This window comes from Spea bombifrons, chromosome 9, assembly GCF_027358695.1.
Source record: "Spea bombifrons isolate aSpeBom1 chromosome 9, aSpeBom1.2.pri, whole genome shotgun sequence".
NCBI lineage: Eukaryota > Metazoa > Chordata > Amphibia > Anura > Pelobatidae > Spea > Spea bombifrons.
Genome location: NC_071095.1, coordinates 27,596,655 through 27,615,736, shown reverse-complemented (window position 1 = coordinate 27,615,736; position 19,082 = coordinate 27,596,655). Strand labels below are relative to the sequence as shown.

The 19,082-nt window shown below is 38.9% G+C and overlaps 1 protein-coding gene across 1 annotated transcript in view; it reads right to left on the bottom strand.

Annotated features, from left to right (window-relative positions):
* The window catches only part of SCNM1 (sodium channel modifier 1), a 64,225-nt gene that overhangs the window by 8,409 nt on the left and 36,734 nt on the right, over positions 1 to 19,082 (bottom strand). Inside the window, exons 4-6 of the mRNA XM_053475000.1 lie at positions 9,488 to 9,585; positions 6,661 to 6,761; positions 4,975 to 5,141 (exon numbers count right to left, since the gene is read on the bottom strand). Of these exons, the coding sequence (XP_053330975.1) occupies positions 4,975 to 5,141; positions 6,661 to 6,761; positions 9,488 to 9,585 (366 nt within the window). The remainder of the gene's footprint in view (positions 1 to 4,974; positions 5,142 to 6,660; positions 6,762 to 9,487; positions 9,586 to 19,082) is intronic.

Sequence of the window (19,082 nt, the reverse complement as noted above, 5' to 3'; positions counted from 1 at the left end):
CTAGCAACAAACAGTGTACCGTGAAAAAGTGCACCTCCCGGTAATAAATGGCAAGAAGAAAGCACAACAGAACAGTAGCACGGGACAAAATGTGTGGTAAACAAAATGAAAACATGTGTTAATAACAACAAAAAATAAACATTGGATGTGTAGAGTGCAAACAGATACTTAGTTCCCCCGAGCCACACTCAGCGCCAAAACAGCAGGAGAAAGTCACTCCAGGTGGAGACAACAAAGTCGACGGCGACAAGGAGGCCAAACCGGCCCGTAAACGGAGAGAGCTGAGTTACAAAAGTCCAGACGGCAGCAAACGGAGAGGAACCGATGAAGCCAGCCAAATCAGATCACGGCAACTCCAGACTCAGCGCCACTAGCAGGAGCGTCTCGTGCAGTGGAAGATGCGGAAGGGTCCGTCCATGCCTCCAGGTTGGTAAGGGGCGCCTCCTGTCGCTGCGTCCTACAGCCAAAAGGTAGAGGTGGCGGGTCCAATTATCATAGCAGCATGTCGGCAGCACTTAACAACCTGATAGTCATACTCCTACCAGCACGCATAGCCTGGAGAGCAAATGGAAACCTCCATCTGTATTAAACTCCCTGGGTGCAAATGTGGTCGGTTAGAGGCTTGAAGTCTCTGCGTCGTAGTAAAATTTTAGGTGACAAGTCTGAAATAAACTGTACCTCCAAATTCCCGAGGCGAAGAAAGGCCGATCTCAATCCCTTCATAAGGGCCTCTTTGATGGGATATTCTCGAAGTTTCACTATAATGTCCCTCAGTTTATCCGGGTTGAGTGATTTTGGGCGCAGAGCCCTATGAGCTCGCTCAATAGCTATCCGTTCCATCGGCGTGTCACGGAGGAGTTGCTGGAAGAGGACAGCCAGTACCTCGTCACCGTTCAGGCAAGTCTCTGGAACTCCTCAAACACAGATATTCTCACAGCGAGATCGGTTTTCAAGATCCTCTTGGACATCGTGTAGGAGCTGTAACTCCTGCTGTAAAGAGGCAATGTCAGATCTCAGCGCATGTTGTTTCTTCAGGACAGATGAATGCGTGCGCGCAAGAGCATCCGTGCAGTGACCGATATCAGAAATGTCTTCCCGCAGATCTTTCACCTCAGACCATATTTGGTCAATGATATCTTGTTTGACCGTGAGAACCAGATGTTTAATGTGCGCAATATCCAGCTTGGAGCAGGCCGTCTCCGCAGCCATGTCGTCTACTAGGCCCGAAGACGCAGATGGAGAGAGCGCAAGAAGTGCAGGCGAAGTCGGTTTTCGGTTACAAATAACCGGTACTGACAACTCTTTCAAAGATTTGCGAGTGCCCCCTGGCATGCTGCGGCACTTGACCAAAACGTGGTGAAGAGATGGCCAAAAGAAGGTGCTAAAACAGTCGCTTATGTAGGGCTTGTCAGGAGAGCAGTGAGTCTACACGACCATCTTGTCCCGCCATCCAAACATTCTTCTAAGAGTGCCAGATTTCATGAAGTGAAAATAAGCCGTGGTCAGAGAGGAAGGAAAGGGAATTAGAAAGGTTTGAGAGAGCTCACATCCTCAAATAATAAGGTGTTACCATCATCATGAGTAGGGGAAGATAATATGTTGTTTGTTAGGGATATTAACGACACAAAATCAGTAAAACCAATATTTTATCACACATGCAAAATAACAACACTACCAATTATTGTAGTACAACATCCACAATTTCAATTTAAGGAGATACCCTATATTTTATTTGATCTCCGATCCTAATTCCTTTCACATCGCCGAAAATTAAACTTCAAATTAGATATACATCACAATGATAATCAATCAAAAATATTATTTATTGTAAACACAATTTAGAAAATTTAGATATGAGTCACACAGTGCATGATATAAAACAGAAAAATATTAAACCATGTCAAATTGCAGTATATCCAAATACAGTATATTATCCAACATTATCAATGATTTACTACCTTATGAGTCTAACATACACAATTAATTTCCATCCCACTCAGCAACCAAAAATGATAATCAGGGCAGTCATAAAAAGATCACTAACTCTATTATATTAGTTTAACTAATATGACAATTTCTAATTATTTAATAATGTCTAAGAGTCTTGATTCAAACTCCTAATAGATGCAAATAATGTCAAACTTCAACTACAGGTAAAAATACCTTTTCATTATTGTCATTATAACGGGTTATAAGCTGCAGTCTCACAAGCCGTCATGTACAATAATGCAATATACTACTTCCCAGATAAAAGGCATTCTATATGAAGAAGACAAAATTCACCTCTACTTACAATAATGAAACAATTATATTTACCACCACTTGTTGCTGTTGTCCAACTGGTCCTTGTAGAGGTTAATCCAGGTTCAGTGGAAAGAAATTAAGTGGGAAGAATATAACTTCCTAAAGGTTATATAGGTTGGGACTCAAAGTCATTCTAAGAGTAAGATTATGGTGCCAGGATCTTGAAATTCTAATTCTCAAGTGTAAATGTAAATGAAATGAGTCCCTAAGGGTCTGTATGTTTCAGGGTGCATTTTTCAGGTCCGTTTTTAACATGACTTTTTAAGGTCAGTCTTTGAAGTTATTAAAGACATAAGCTTTTAGACATAGGGCTTATTATCATAGCCTCCACCTCTTGATTGGAATTCTCCAATCATAACAGTGGGTTTTACAGATTATAATTAGGACTTCTACTCATATTTACACCCATGTAATTTCTTCATTTACCTGCCACAGACACTCTGGTCTAAGAAATAACTTAAGACCATTACATATGTATAAGGAATTTATCCTTCGTCACCTTATCTTTACATGTTACCTCCCAGATAGTAAATCAGGTCTTTGTAGTCACCCATATCTCCAGACCTTGCTTCCTAGATAGTAAATTAGGTTTTGGTGGTCTTACAACATATCCCCCATTCCAATTTACATTCCTAAGGATATGCATTATCTACTCCTTAACTTTCTCATAGAGGATAACATTCATAGGATCATATATACTAAGTACTTCTTTGATCCCAAAGAGGAAACAAAAACACACAGAAATTAACTGTTATATGATTACATCAAATAAAATGGCTCTTACTCCATTTTGTACACATGTAAATACAGAATATATAGAATACACGTTTTATAGCATTAAATATCTGACATGTTTGACATCAATAGAAACAAAAAAGCAAAGCCATGGGACTCAATTGAATATCAACTATGATGTTTTAATCAAAAACCACAACAGAAGGAACGTCGGAATATAGAAACAAAGGACACCATGAGAAGAAATGATCAAGAAAGCTGTTATATATTCTCCCCTTAGTCTGGCTAACAGCTACACATATGAAAATGGGATTAAATAACATGGACATCACATGAGGAGTAACAATGATGAGAAAGAGTAAATAGGATGAAAAGTACAAAAACACAGAGTAGGAAGCCCACCCTTCCTGTCATCAGGTCTGGGAGTGTGACTAAGGTGTAGGCCACCATAGGAGAGACCACTGTTAGAAGGGAACAGCCACATTTCACTTATAGCGACGAGGTGTACGGAACTAGAGACAAAGAGGTCGTGTAAGGCTGTTAGTTTATTACAGGCAGAACATGCATTCCAAAGCGCTCAAGTAAATGGGGGTTACAAAGAGCAGCAGATTATTAAGGTTTCTGAAATGTTGACTGGCACTTAGATGAAAAGGTTACTGATAAGCCTCCATCATAAGCAGTGGACACCCATACACTTGAAACATATACACTAGCTATAGTGTGGGTGATAGATGCTGTCACGGTCAGGGCTACTTGCCAAGCTGTGACTATGTGGAGGGCATGGACATGAAGGGGTTAATAGCACCAGGCATCTGGATTTACTAACTTGACCACTTAACAAGGCATCAGTTAGACAAAATTAACCCCCTAATCCTCCCTGTATCCCCCCCCCCCCAGGTAGTCTGCCACCACTCACAATTTTGAGACCGGATTCGTGAGAAATCAAACTTACAACCTTTATCTCTATATATATATACACACACACACACACACACACACACACACACACACACACACACACACACACACACACACACATCAACCCACCCCAGGCAAACAACATATACATATATCCTGTAGAACTCAATAACAATATGGTAACGTGTTATCCTCTCTTCAGATTTGTGGATATCGATACTAGAGCCCAAACACAGACTTGGATTATGAATATTTTACTAACAAAAAGACAGAGGTTACACAGTGCCACAATTACAAAAAACAAGACATACAAAAAGAAAAGTAAAACAGCAATGAGTTCATAAAAACAAAAAAGACTTAAACACAGGACCCTCACTCACAAGTTTCTCCATTAAGAAGGCCTGTGGAAACTCCTTAAGTCCAGATGGTTCCTTATGATGTTGTTCTAATCACAGAATATCATGGAGTTCTGCTTTCAAGTCGCTGCATTGTCCCTAAATCAGACTTTTGCAAGCAAACGCCCCTCTGACCATATGACACCATCCCCAAGAATCAGGGCCCATCTTTGATGTTCCAATACGTTATGATGGGGTAAAGGTTATGGAAACCCCACCACTTAAGATAGGAATGGAATTCCCATAACTAAGGATCCTTATCTGTTAGGCCATGAAGCACCACAGGGGTCATTTAGGAACATGACACCTCTAGCCAAAACAGATACAGAGGGCATTCACAAATAAACACATTAAATCAACCTCAGATTAACTCTTGGAATGCTTAAACAAATAAAATAACCACCTCTGCTGTGTTACCCTTCCATGCATCCACTACATTACACAAGTTCTTCATGACACATACTAATACTATGAGGAAATGTAAACATGCATCAGGTAAGCAGTTGACTCCCAATTCGAAAATAAGCCAGACAACTAATTACAGTTTAAGTCGTTACAGCACAACAAATAGTAGGCTACATGAGAGCCAAATAGTTCTCATGTGATTCTCAGCACACCTTACCTGTCGAGGATTCATTCTGCCCAGGCTGAGACAGTTCTGCCGTTGCATAAGGAGCACTTAAGTTATGTTGCTGCAGGGGCCCCTGTTGAACATTCTGTGAGAGGTTCACCAACAAAGAAGAGGAACTGTCTCCAAATATACTTGCTTTCTTGCCAACAGCATCTGATCTAAGAGAAACAGATAATCCCTGTTAACAATTAAACAGCTCAGTATATACAGGTTGGTTCTAGGGCTGCAACAACTAATCAAGAAAATCTATCATAATCAATAATAAAATACGTTCAACAAATTTCATTATCAATTACAAGAAACTATTTCTAGCACATAGAAAATAAGGGCTTTTGCAGAGCAAACACTGTGAAAAATAACCCACGTTATAAAATCCATTTCAGCTACTCACAGCAGCAGCTCCTGCTTAACACTCCCTACCTGTAATCACTGTGACAGCTGGCCCCGCCCCTTCCTTCTCCCAAAACCACATGGCTGTGACACTCATCTAACTGTAAGTATAATAATATTTGGCCTGCTGAAACGTAGAGGAGGTGAGAATTCATTTATGGGATGCTGTGGTTAATGAGGTGTTTAGGGTTAATTTAATCACGAGGACTAAGAGTGAATTTAATTATTTTAATAAAGTTAACTTTACATGCAGTTAGATATAAATAGGCACAAACTAAGGGGAATCTAAATCCTGCGGACAGTAAAGATTAACCCAGTACTTATTTATAAAAGTATTGTGAGTGTTATGCAAACAGGTCGGTGAATCTATGAAGGGACTATAAAATGGGGCAGAGGTTAAAGCATATCTGGGAATGACAGAGTGACATATCCAGGTGTATAAGGCATATGTGAGAAGATCTATGTGGCATGCCTGGGGACGACAAAATGGTGTATAAATGCATATGTGGGGAGTAGAGTCAAGTGGCATGTCTGAGAGGCAACGTGGCATGCTCTAATGTGCATAAATTTGTGGGGCTGGTTAGAAAATAAAAACAACACATGCATTTTATCAAACTTGATTTTTCATTCTGCCATTTGTATTTAACATCATTTGTTACATTATTTTCAATAAATGATTATTGTTTGCATTAATTGACATATTTTGATCAAATTCATCAGCCAACTTAAATCGATTATGAAAATCATCATTAGTTGCAACACTACTTAGTTCTATACAGACACTGCCTACATTATTTCATTTGGAACCTTCTCAACATAATACGAATGACAAATTTATATATAAAACTGTTAAGTAAACAAATATTTGGGAAGGTAATTATTTCCCAATCACTAAAGCCAATTCCAACCAGTCATAATTTATAAAAGTCTGAAGAGTGAGGGACATCTTCTGCCCAAAATGTTGACATGACTCTACTGAATGTGCCCTAAAACACAGAAAACATTCCAAAACAACATGAAAGGAGGCACTGGAACAGGCAGCCAAAAATGGCTTAAACAACTCGCATTGACCAGGCACAATTAAAAACATAACAATCATTCACATGCTGGCAAATGCAACATAACACAGGAAAATTCACCAATCTAAAATATATAGAACATCTTCACAATATTTCAAGCTTGTCTTCCTTACCTACACGGATGCACAGACATATATCCACTGACAGAAGCCACAAGGATTACGTTTTAAATACAAAATCCAAGACCCACTTATTACATGTCTTTTACCTGTTTCTAGAGCAGCAGCTGTTGTACGGTGTTGCCTTCAGAAGCGCATGCTGGGTGATCCTTCTCGTCTGCGTCAGCAACGGGGCAGGACCACGGGGGGACTGGAGAGAAGTACAAATCAAATCTAACAGTGCCCGTTCCTTTATACTTTATGCTTAGCAGTCCCTTTAAATAGTGGGCTTTACAGCTTCCATATAGCCCTTCATGCAATGCCCGACCCATTAACCTACAGGAAGTATGTTTAGCTACATGAAGTCTATGCAGATACCTAAACCAGACAGCAACAGCACTGGCTCAGCACAGCCTAACTAGCCACCCATAATAGGATTTCAAATGGTTAGGGATATTAATGAGACAATATAGGCAAAACCAATATTTTATCACACACGCAAAATAACGACACTACCAATTATTGTAGTACCGCATCCACAACATTCATTTAAGGAAATACACTATATTTTATCTCCCATCTTAAATCCCTTTAGGTCGCCCAAAATTAGATTTCAAATTAGATATATATCACAACAATCATCAATCTAAAATATTATTTATTAGAAAAACAATTTAGAACATATCTATATGAATCACAGAGTGCATAATATAAAACACAAAATCCTTAAAACATGTCAAAAATGAATTAATTCCAAAAACAGTATATTATCAATGGTTATCAATATGAATTACTACTTTATGAGTCAAACACACACAATTAATTTCAAGTCCGCTGAGCAACCTAAATAATAATCAGGGCAGTAATAACAAGATCACTAACTCTATCCATATATTACTTAAAGTAAAATGACAATTAAAAGTCATTTTATAATGTCTAAGAGTATTAGTGAAGTTCCTAATAGATGCAAATGATGTCAATCTTCATCTACAGGTAAAAATACATTTCCATCATTGTCATTATCACGGGTTATAAGCTGCAGTCTCACAAGCCGTCATATACAATAATGCCAATTACTCTATTTCCCAGAAACAGGAAATTCGATATGAAGAAGACAAAAGTCACCTCTATTCAGAATAAAAACACAATTATCATTACCACCACTTGTGGCTGTGGTCCAACTGCTCCTTGTAGAACTTTATCCAGGTTCATTGCAAAGATATTAAGTGGAAAGAAATATAACTTTCTAAAAGTTAGTTATATAAGTTAGGACTCAAAGTAACTCTAAGAGTCAAATTATGGTGCCATGACCTTGACATTCAAATTCTGTGGGGTAAATTTAAGTGAGTCCGTCAGGGTCTGTCTGTTTTCAGGGTGCCTTTGTTTCAGGGTGAATCTTAGGGTGAATTCTTAAAGTGAGTTTTCACAGTGAGTCTTTAAGTTGTGTTTGAGGGTCAATTAGAGTGATGTTCGGATCATGAACAAATCATTCATTTGATCCGGTTCTTTTTAGTGATCCCGATAAATCGGTTCAGCTGACTCAACAATTCATTACTAGCGATTCAGTCTGTGAATCATTCAGCTGTAACCTGATCCGAGAGCTGTGAGTCATAGCCAGAGCACACAGACACAGACTCTGGGGTCAGGTTACAGCTCATTCATTCACACAGCAACGATAACTCAGAGTCAGAGAGTCATTCAAGGATTCAAATCTTACAGGGATCCGAATCTTACAGAGAATATTACTGATACCATACTTGTAGAAATTAATACATTAATGATGTTCACACTGCCCCCCCTTAGTTTGCCCCCCCCTTTACCTCTTACTGCACCTACAGTTAACTTTATTAAATTAATTATATTAACCATAACGGACCCTGAAATTAAACCAAATGACACCATTAACCATAACTGCCCCTAAATTAATTGAATGTACTCCAGATGAATTACCTCATTAACTGGGATGTTTAATGGGGTCTTTAGTGTTTAGTTAGGGCCAGTTATGCTCAATGAGGTGTTTAGCGTTAATTTGGGGCAGTTATGCTTAATGGGGTGGTTAGGATTAATTTAGAGGCAGTTATGCTTCATGGGGTCTTTGCTGTTAATTGGAGGGCAGTTATACTTAATGGAGTGTTAAGGGTTAATTTTAGGGGCAGCCATGGTTGCTGAGGTGTTTAGGGTTAATTTAATGGTGAGGGTTCATTTAATTATTTTAATAAAGTACACTTAAAGTGCAGTTGCAGTTAAAGGGGAATGTCAATCCTAGGGGCATTGATTATTAATGTATTTATTTATAACAGTATGGTAATATTATCTGACTGATTCAAATCCCAAAAAAGGCAGAAAGTCATCCAAAGATCCCAATCTTACAGCGATCCAGATCACTATAACATTTTATTCCCTGTAAAATCCGATTCTTTGGACAACTCTCTGCCCTCATTGACATCACTGGAGGCAGGGGGGGGGAATTCATAATAAAAGGGGCGGGGCCAATCGTTAGTGTAGCTGCACGGAGTTACTGGAAAACAATAACTCTGTGCAGGCACACTGAGTGATCCACATTTTCAAAACATCAATCAAATCATTTCAGTGAACAAATCGAAATGATCCAATTCACTTTAATGATCCAAACTTCCCATCATTAGTCAGTTAATTGTATCATATATATATATACACATGAATAGTTCTTGGTTCTCAATTATAGAGGGAACAAAGGCAGAAAGAAATAATCATTATATGATTAAGTCAAATAAAATGGCTCAGAGTCCATTTTGTGCTCATGTCAAATACAAAATATATTGAATACATGTTTTCCCTCATAAAATATCTGACAAAATACATATTTAGAAACTCACAAAGTACTTTCACATACATGCGTCATTATTGAGGCTGCATGAGACACTCTTTCACACCTTTTACCCACAGTCATTAACAAACCTGCTCTCCATGCTCCTCGGCCTGCCCTAACTTTTGATGCTGGCTTTTCTGGATCTCATTTTTGTACGTTTCTTTCTTCCAGTAAAACCTTTGCAAGCCTGTCATATAGAAGAAACATATCAGCATATATTCCAGCATCAGCACCAGCAGTGTGCTCCAACCTGAAACCAAAGTATAGCACCTTCCTCCACTGTACATTCTAAAGCAGGGATGTAGCCTGCTGCATTCTAGAGCAAAGCAGAACAAGACTAAGCCACTCTAGACCAAGGCAGGTACATTCTAGCTTAGGGGTGCAACATGTTACAACATTCTAGAAAAGAGACAAAATCAACAGCAGGTGCTAGCAGACATTCTAGAGCAGAGGACCAAGAAAGGAGTTATGTACTGTCACGCTCCACAACAAGGAAGCAGATGCCTGACATTCCTTAACTCATTCAGGACAGGGTTTTGGTTACTAAGGTGTCGCTAAAAGACCAAAGCCAGTTGTGTTTTTCATATGTCTTTCTGCAACTGTTATTTCTATCTTCTCAGTTAGTGCATCCACACAAATCATATATATTGGTTTTTTTAAGCACAAGTACAGCTTTCATTGGAAACAATGTTAAGCTGGGGAGTACATTGTTTAGTTAAAGTTTGAGGCAAAATGATACACGCATTTTCTTACAGTTTTCTATACATACAAATTGGACACACATTGAAACAATGGGAAAATCAGAAATAATATACTCTTTAACTTGTCCTGATGTGGAAGCCACCCAATATGCCCAGGATTTTCATCTATTTTAACCAGTATATGGCACATATCGCAAGGCCCACATCACATTTTTTGGAATTTATTTTGCTTCTAATTTGCCATGGCAGACTAAAAACTGCAATATTTGTCACAAATAGTCATTATTTCCCCCCCCCCCAAATTACACATTTAGGAACAGCAGATAATTCAAGGTGTCCAACTAGGGTCATTCTCACAATCTTCAAACAAGAATTTGATCACAAATTGCTGCATACGTTGCAATGTGGATTTTGATTTCACATTATATTTTGTATATGATACAATTTAACACATTTTGTTCACCAACACCCACCAGTTCCAACAATGACTCATGCATTTATTTAAGTAAGATATGAGGCCAAACCTAAAACATGCGCATTTCAGTTTACAATTTTGAATTTTTCACTAATCAGTTAACTTGGCCCATATGCCATGTGGGAATTTTTGGAAAGCCACCACTGTTATTTACCCCATAAATGTATATTTATGAACAGTAGACAAGTCAACGTGTTCAACTAGGGTCATTTGGACAGCTTTCAGGCTTGTATTGACAAGTTTAGGCCACTGACATTAATCAGGAACACCAATCAATAGTCAGCGACTTTAAATATGACCAACAACTAAACAGGTAATAATTTTTTAAGTTGTTGGTTTATTTTCTTCACACATTTACCCCAAATGACCCCTCACTCTCTCTTTCTAAAGCGGGGTCATCCAGGGGCTTCCATAAGGATCAGATCACTCCTATTAGCCTGGAGCAATCCAATCACCGACCCACTTACTAAAAACTCATAACATTTCACCAATTTCCTTTTGGTCATTATTTTTACTCTTTCAATGCTGATGCTCCATTGGAGCACAGCATTGACCGATATTTACCCCCACCAGCTTATGGAAACAAATGTTAACCCCTACAACACCACAAATGAGACATACACATCACACCATTAAAAGGACTTACTACTTCACTGTCGCTCCCATAGAGTGATCAGACAACAGGGAAGGATTGGGACTGGTCTCCACACTCATCTAGAGACCTAAAAACCCTCTCCTCCCCCTGTCCCTGAAGCTGCCTCTGGCAGCTGGGACACAATAGCTGATCTGTAGAGCACCCATGGCAGAGAGGAATCTCTCTGATCAAAGGGCTTTTGGGGACTCAGTTTTCACATTGCTGGTCTGCCTGGACTTCCACACACACCACCAGCAGCAGAACCCCCAACAAAACAAGTATTAACCCTTAAAATGCCACAATCGCTACATCAATTGGGTTAACCCTGCACAGTCACTCTTCATGGAGCAATCAAGCACCAGGGGAGGGTTGGGGCTAGTCTCCACTAGCAATGAGAAGTTCAGATCACTAAAGGGAATCAGATAATTTATAGTCATTCTTCAAAATGATCACATTCATACTGCAAATCTTCTCATCACTCGGTGTGACAAAAGTTACTGTTTCCCAGTTCCTGCCTGCAGTCACAATTACAATTAGCCCCACCCCTTTCATTACACTCAATGAACCCTGCTGCCTGCCTGTCACTAAAGGCAGAGAATTGTTCAGGGATGCTAATCTTAAAAGGATCCAAATCATTCAGAAAATATCACCAACACCATACTTATATAAAGATAATCATTATTAATATTCACTGCAGCCAAGATTTAAATTTCCCTTAGTTTGCCCCCCCTTTACCTCAAACTGCACCTTAACTTAACTTTATTAAATTAACCCTCAGTCATCAGCATTAAATTAACCCTAAGACCCCAATAACCATACCAATTTATTAGGTTAATTTATCTGAAGTACATGCAATTCAGGAGCAGCTATGGTTCATGGGGGGTTTAGGGTTAATTTTAGTGCAGCTATGGTTGAAAGGGGGTTTAGAGTTTATTTAGGGCCAGTTATGTTTAAAGGGGCTTTTATGTTCATTTCAGGCACTGTTATGGTTAATTGGGTATTTAGCTTAAAGTTAGCAGAATTATGGTTAATGGAGTACTTAAGGTTAATTTTATGCTGATGACTGAGGTTAAGTTTAATTTAATAAAGTTAACTTCAAGAGCAGTTAGAGGTAAAGGGGAGCAAACTAAGAGTAATCTAAATCATGGAGCAGTGAAAATTAATTATATATTAATAAAACTAAATCTGTACAATTTACATCTTTAAAAAACTCTCTGACTATGAATTAACGAGCTGTAACCTGATACCAGAATCTGTGTCTGAGTGCGCTGCAGAAGACTCACTCTATGATCAGGTTACAATTGCATGATTAACTGAATTGCTACAAATTAATCCTTTCACATTAAATCGGTTCAATAGGCTGATCCCTGAAGCCGCTTCTGACAGCCAGGACGCAATTGCTGGTCTATAGAGCAGCCATTACAAGAATTAGTCTCTCTGATCAATTCTACACCTACAAGAAGCAATCAAAGGTACTCTGGGGGCTCATTTTCACGGTTGCTGGTCTGCCTGGGCTTCCACACAAACCACCAGCAGCAGAGCCCCCAACAAAAAAAGGAAGTTATCCCCTAAAATGCCACAATCACAACATTAAAGGGGTTAACACTACACTGTCACTCTGAACCAAGCAATCAGGTAATAGTTGATCTCCACTAGCAATGAGACTAGGGCTGCAACTAACAATTATTTTCATAATCAATTAGTTGGCCAACCATTTTTTCTATTAATCCATTAATCAGATAAAAACAAATGTATATTTTGCATTTATTTAAAAAAACTTAATAAACAAACTATGTTAAATACAAACACCAGAATAAGAAAAAAAAAATTTGGAAAAAATGCATTTCTTGTCTTTATTTCCCAACCAGCCCACCCAATTTATGCACATTTAAGCCCAGGCTTGCTATGCTCACTCCCACATATGCCACTCCACACTGCCTCCCACATATACCATTCTACGCTGCCTCCCACATATGCCACGCTGCCTCCCACATATGCCACGCTGCCTCCCACATACGCCACTCCACCCCCACATATGCCACTCCATCCCCATATATGCCACTGTGGCCCCAGATATGCCTTATAGCCCCTGATACACCACTCCATCTTCCCCAGACATACCACACTGCCCTCCCCACATATGCCTTATACCCCCAGATATGTCACTCTGTCCTTCCCAGATATGCCTTATACCCCCCCACAAATATCTCATACTCCCCTCATAGAGTCACAGACCCATTCGCATCACACAGACACCATACTTTAAAAAATAAGTACTGGGTTAATCTTCACTGCCCCCAGGATTTAAATTCCCCTTAATTTGCCCCCTTTATATCTAACTGCACCTTAACTTAACTTTATTCAATTAATCAAATTAACCATCAGTCCTCATTAACCCCTTTATGACAAAGCCCGTACATGTACAGACTCAAAATGAATTGTTTTCAATGGGTTTAGGGACCGCCCACTGTCCTTAAGGGGTTAATAAATTAACCCTAAACACCCCATTAAACACAGCATCCCCTAAATTAACCCTAAAGACCCTCTCAACCACAACAGCCCCTAAAATAAACACAAACACCGCATTAACCACAACTGCCTCAAATTAACCCCAAGCACCCCATTAACCATAACTGCCCCTAAATTAACCCCCACCTCCACTAACTTTCAGTAGACCAAATATTAATTTTAGACTTACAGTTAGAGGAGTGTCACAGCCATGTGGTTCTGGCCTTCTGGGAGAAAGAAGGGGGCGGGGCCACCTGTCACAGTGATTACAGGGAGGGACCGGTAAGTAGGAGCTGCTGCTATGAGTCAGACTAAACGGATTATATAATGAGGGGTATTTTTCAGAGCATTTGCTCTGAAAAAACACTCTTTTTATAATTCATAATAAATCGATTCAACTCATCGATAATACAATTGCCATCGGATTTCATTAGCGATTATCGATTAGTTATTGCAGCCCTAGATAAGACAATCGAATCATTAAAGCAACTCAGATCGTTTCAGCTCGTTCATTGAAATGATCAGATTCATGATCCAAATCTTCTAATCATTCAGTATGACTCACACAAGTTACTTTTTCCCAGTGCCTCCCTGCAGTCACACGGACAGTTAGCCCCAACCCCTTCCATTACAGTCAATGAACCCTCCTGCCCACCTACTCTAGTGATGTCACTAAAGGCAGAGAATCATTCTAAATTTCTCATCTTACAAGACTGCGAATCATTCAGAGAATATCACCAACACCATACTTTTATAAGTAAATACATTAATAATCTTCACAGCCCCACGATTTAGATTGCCCTTAGTTAGCCCCCATTTATCTCAAACTGCACGTTCAGTTAACTATATTAGATTAAATTAACCCTCAGTCATCAGCAGTAAATTAACCCCTACTACATATAAATCAACACTAAAGACCCCATCAACTATACCAATTAATTAGCTAATTTATGTGAAGTACATGCAATTAATTCAGGGTCACCAATGGTTCAGGAGGTCTTGAGGGTTCATTTCAAGAGCAGTTATGGTTAACAGAGTGTTTACAATTAATTTAGGGACAGTTATGGTTAATGGGGTATTTAGGTTTAAAATTAGAAACAGTTATAATTGATGGGGTCTTTAAGGTTAATTTGATACTGATGACTGAAGGTTCATTTAATTAATTTAATAACTTCAAGAGTAGTTAGAGATAGTTTTATTCTGCTGTTTGTATTTAACATCGTTTCTTTATTAAATTATTTTCAATAAATTAAAAATTTACATTTGTTTTTATCCGATTAATCAAAAAAAGAATCAGCCAACTAATCGATTATGAAAATAATCATTAGTTGCACTCCTATCTCTTTTAAATTCTGTTTATTTCAGCTCAGCTGATGGTTATTCATTTATTATACGAAGTTGTTCCTGTAGGTTTATTTAATGCTTTTTTGAGATTATTAGAGATTAGGAAATATTTGACAGGTGCAGCTGCATTGACACACTGATCTTTAATATTGTAGATTATAAAGTTTACAGCTGCAACTAACAATTATTTTCATAATCTATTAGTTGGCAAATTATATTTTCGATTAATCAGATAACATAAATAAATGTACATTTTTCATTTATTTAAAATTATTTAATAAACAAATGATGTTAAATACAGACAGCAGAATAAAAAATAAAATACAAAAATATGCATTTCTGGTCTTTATTTCCCAAACAGCCCCCCCCACAATTTAAAGACATTTCAGCCCAGACATGCCACGCTGCCTCCCACATTTGCCACGCCACCTCCCATATATACCACGCTGCCTCCCACATATACACACTTCCTCCCACATATGCCACTCCACGCTGCCTCCCACATATGCCACGCTGCCTCCCACATATACCACTACACGCTGCCTCCCAAAAATGTCACTGTGTCTGATACGCCTTATACCCCAATACACCACTGCATACTTCCCAGACATAGCACACTGCCCTCCCCACATATGCCACTCCACTCTACCTCCATATATGCCACTAAGGCCCCAGATATGCCTTATACACCCTGATACACCACTCCATCCTCCCCAGACACACCACACTGCCCTCCCCACATATGCCTTATACCCCCAGATATGTCACTCTGTCCTCCCCAGATATGCCTTATACCCCCCCAGATATCTCAGTCCCCTCATAGAGTCAGAGACCTGTTCACAGCACACTGACACCAAACTTTTATAAATAAGCACTAGGTTAATCTTCACGGCCCCCAGGATTTAGATTCCCCTTTATCTCTAACTGCACCTTAACTTAACTTTATTAAATGAATTAAATTAACCCTCAGTCCTCATCATTAAATTAACACACACAAAATTCAACAGGTAAAAGAAGCACATGGCACAAACATTTTAGCTCGATCAATTATCACCTTAAATAAATGACATTTATTAGCAAACCCATTAATTAACACTCCACTCAGCAACCAGAATAATAAAAATCAGGGTGGTAACAAAAAGATCACTCTCTCTCTCTCTCTCTATTAGTCTTACTATTATGACAATTAATATAATTTAATAATCTCTAATGAATATTAGGGACCTTTTTCATAGATGCAAATACTGTCAAACTTCATCTACAGGTAAAAATACCTTTGCCATCATTGTCATTATCACGGGTTATAAGCTGCAGTCTCACAAGCCATCATATACAATAACGCCATATACTATTTCCCAGAAGAAGGGAAGTCTATATTGAAGTCGACAAAATTCACCTCTATTCAGGATAATAAAACCATTAGATTTACCACCACTTGTTGCTCTGGTCCAACTGGTCCTTCAGGTTCAGTGGAAAAAACGAATAACTTTAGAAAAGTTAAATATGTTACAATACAAGTATTAACCCCTTAAATGCCACAATCGCCACATCCAAGGCACTAACGCTGCACTTTCACTCTTAATAGAGCAATCAGGCAGCAGAGGAGGGTTGAAACTGGTCTCCACTAGTGATGAGAAGTTCAGATCACTAAAGTGAATCTATTCATTTCAGCTCATTCATTAAAATAATCCAATTCATGATCCGAATCTTCAGAACATTCGATGTGACTCACAAGAGTTCCTGTTTCCCAGTCCCCCCCTGCAGTCAAACTGACAATTGGCCCCGCCACTTTCATTACACTCAATGAACCCTCCTACCTGCCTACTCTAGTGATGTCACTAAAAGCACTCAATCCTTCAAATATCCAAATCATTCAGAGAATACCACTGACACCATATTTTTTTAAAAATACATTATTATTCTTAACTGCCCCAGGATTTAGATTCCCCTTAGTTTGCACCCCCTTTAACTCTAACTGCACCTTAAGTTTACTTTATTAAATTAACACTAAAGACACCATCAACCATAACTAATTATTAGGTAATTTACCTAGAGTACATGCAATTTATTCAGGGGCACTTATGGTTAATGGAGTCTTTAGGGTTAATATTAGGGGCAGTTATGCTTGATGACTTATTTAGTGTTAGTTTTGTGCCAGTTATGATTAATGAGTGTCTTTAGGGTTCATTTCAGAGGCAGTTATGGTTAATGGGGTGTTTAGGGTTATTTTAGGGGCAGTTATACTTTATGGGGTCTTTAGGGTTAATTTAATGCTGATGACTGAGGTTTAAATTTAATTAATTTCATAAAATTACCTGAAAGCGCAGTTAGGGGTGAAAGGGGGGAGCAAACTAAGAGGAATCTCAATCCTGGGGCACTAAAGAAAATTAATGTATTTCCAAAACTATGGGATCAGTGATATTCTCTGTAATATTGGAATATTTGAATCATTTGAATATATTAACGACTCTGAATCTATGAGTCATCATTCCTCTGTGAATTTATGAACTGTAACCTAATCCCAGAGTCTGTGTCTGAGTGCTCTGCAGAACACTCACTGTAGGATCTGATTACAACTGCATGATTCACAGACAACTGCTACAATTTAATCATTCAGTCTACTGAACCGATTCATCCGGATTACAGAAAAGAAATCGGATCACATTAACAATTGCTTCATGTGGAGACCAAACAACACTCTCCCGCTGTCCCTGAAGCTGCCTCTGGCAGCAGGGACACAACTGCTGGTCTATAGAGCAGCCATGCCAGGGAGGATCACTCTCTAATCACTACTGTATGCTTCAACGCCTACAAGAGGGTTCAAAGGGCTTGTGGGGTCTCATTTTCGCTGTTGCTCGTCTGCCTGGGCTTCCACGCAAACCACAAAACCAGTGTGGGGACCCTATCAACACACAACCCCCTTCCCTGAAGCAGCTTGTGGCACTAGAGGCCGTGTCTGGCCCCTCCCCAGGGAGTCGTCTAATTAATATTTAGGAGACCATCAACGATCACCTCCTAAACGTCAATGGCCTCAATCAGGAGGCATTCTGCAACACCACTCACTCACCCCAGGACAGGCTGTCGCTACTACGAGTGATTCCGCCCTGTAAAATAAAATTTATAACAAAAGGAAAAATAAAACAAGTACAAGTTGGAAAAGTTAGCCAGAGAGCCTCCAGACCCTCTAGAGAACTCTGGCTCCACTTGCAGGTTCTATACAGATACTGCATTCAACCAAGCAAATCAATGGAGCCCAGCTTTCTAATCAGTGTGATTAGTAAAATAAAACTAAATTAAAGAAATAAATAGTTTAAAGAAAATTTAAAAACGATGTCACCATCAGCTGAACCTTCAACTTCCTTAAGATATAAATAACAAAAAAATTAAGGCAAATAAAATGTAGACACATATAAACATTTTGGCCAGCAAGTCCTTAAATTAGCACATTAGCTAACAATTCTCACATGGAAAGTGTTTAAATACTGGCATATTAAATGCCCATGGGGTGTCTACTTTTAACAAATGTATTATTTGATGGGGTAAAATAAATTGAGTTAAACAATGTCCCATTTCACACATCAAAAAGGATGGCCAAACATCTCATTTCAAATTAGAATTATACACACCTCTCAGATGTGGCCTTTTAGTTCCCCCCCAAAAAAACCACATAAATGTGGGGTATCACTGTACTCAGAAGATGTTGCTGAACACATATTAGGGTGTCGTGTGACAGCAACATATACCAAAAGCTGTCAATTCATAAAGTAAGTGTGGGGGGGGGAGGGATACACAATAAATACTACTGCAAACATTGAAAATTGCCAATGGTAAAATGTATGCATGTGAAAAAAGCCACTCACTGCAGAAAAAACATGGACGCCCCTGCTCTATATCAATCCAGGGTAAGGTGTCCAGTGGTGGATAACTACATTTAAGTGAATTTCATGTTCAATACATAAATCGTATCCCTGTTTGACACATACTACAGTCCATAGAGAGGTCATGGGCAGGCACATTACAAG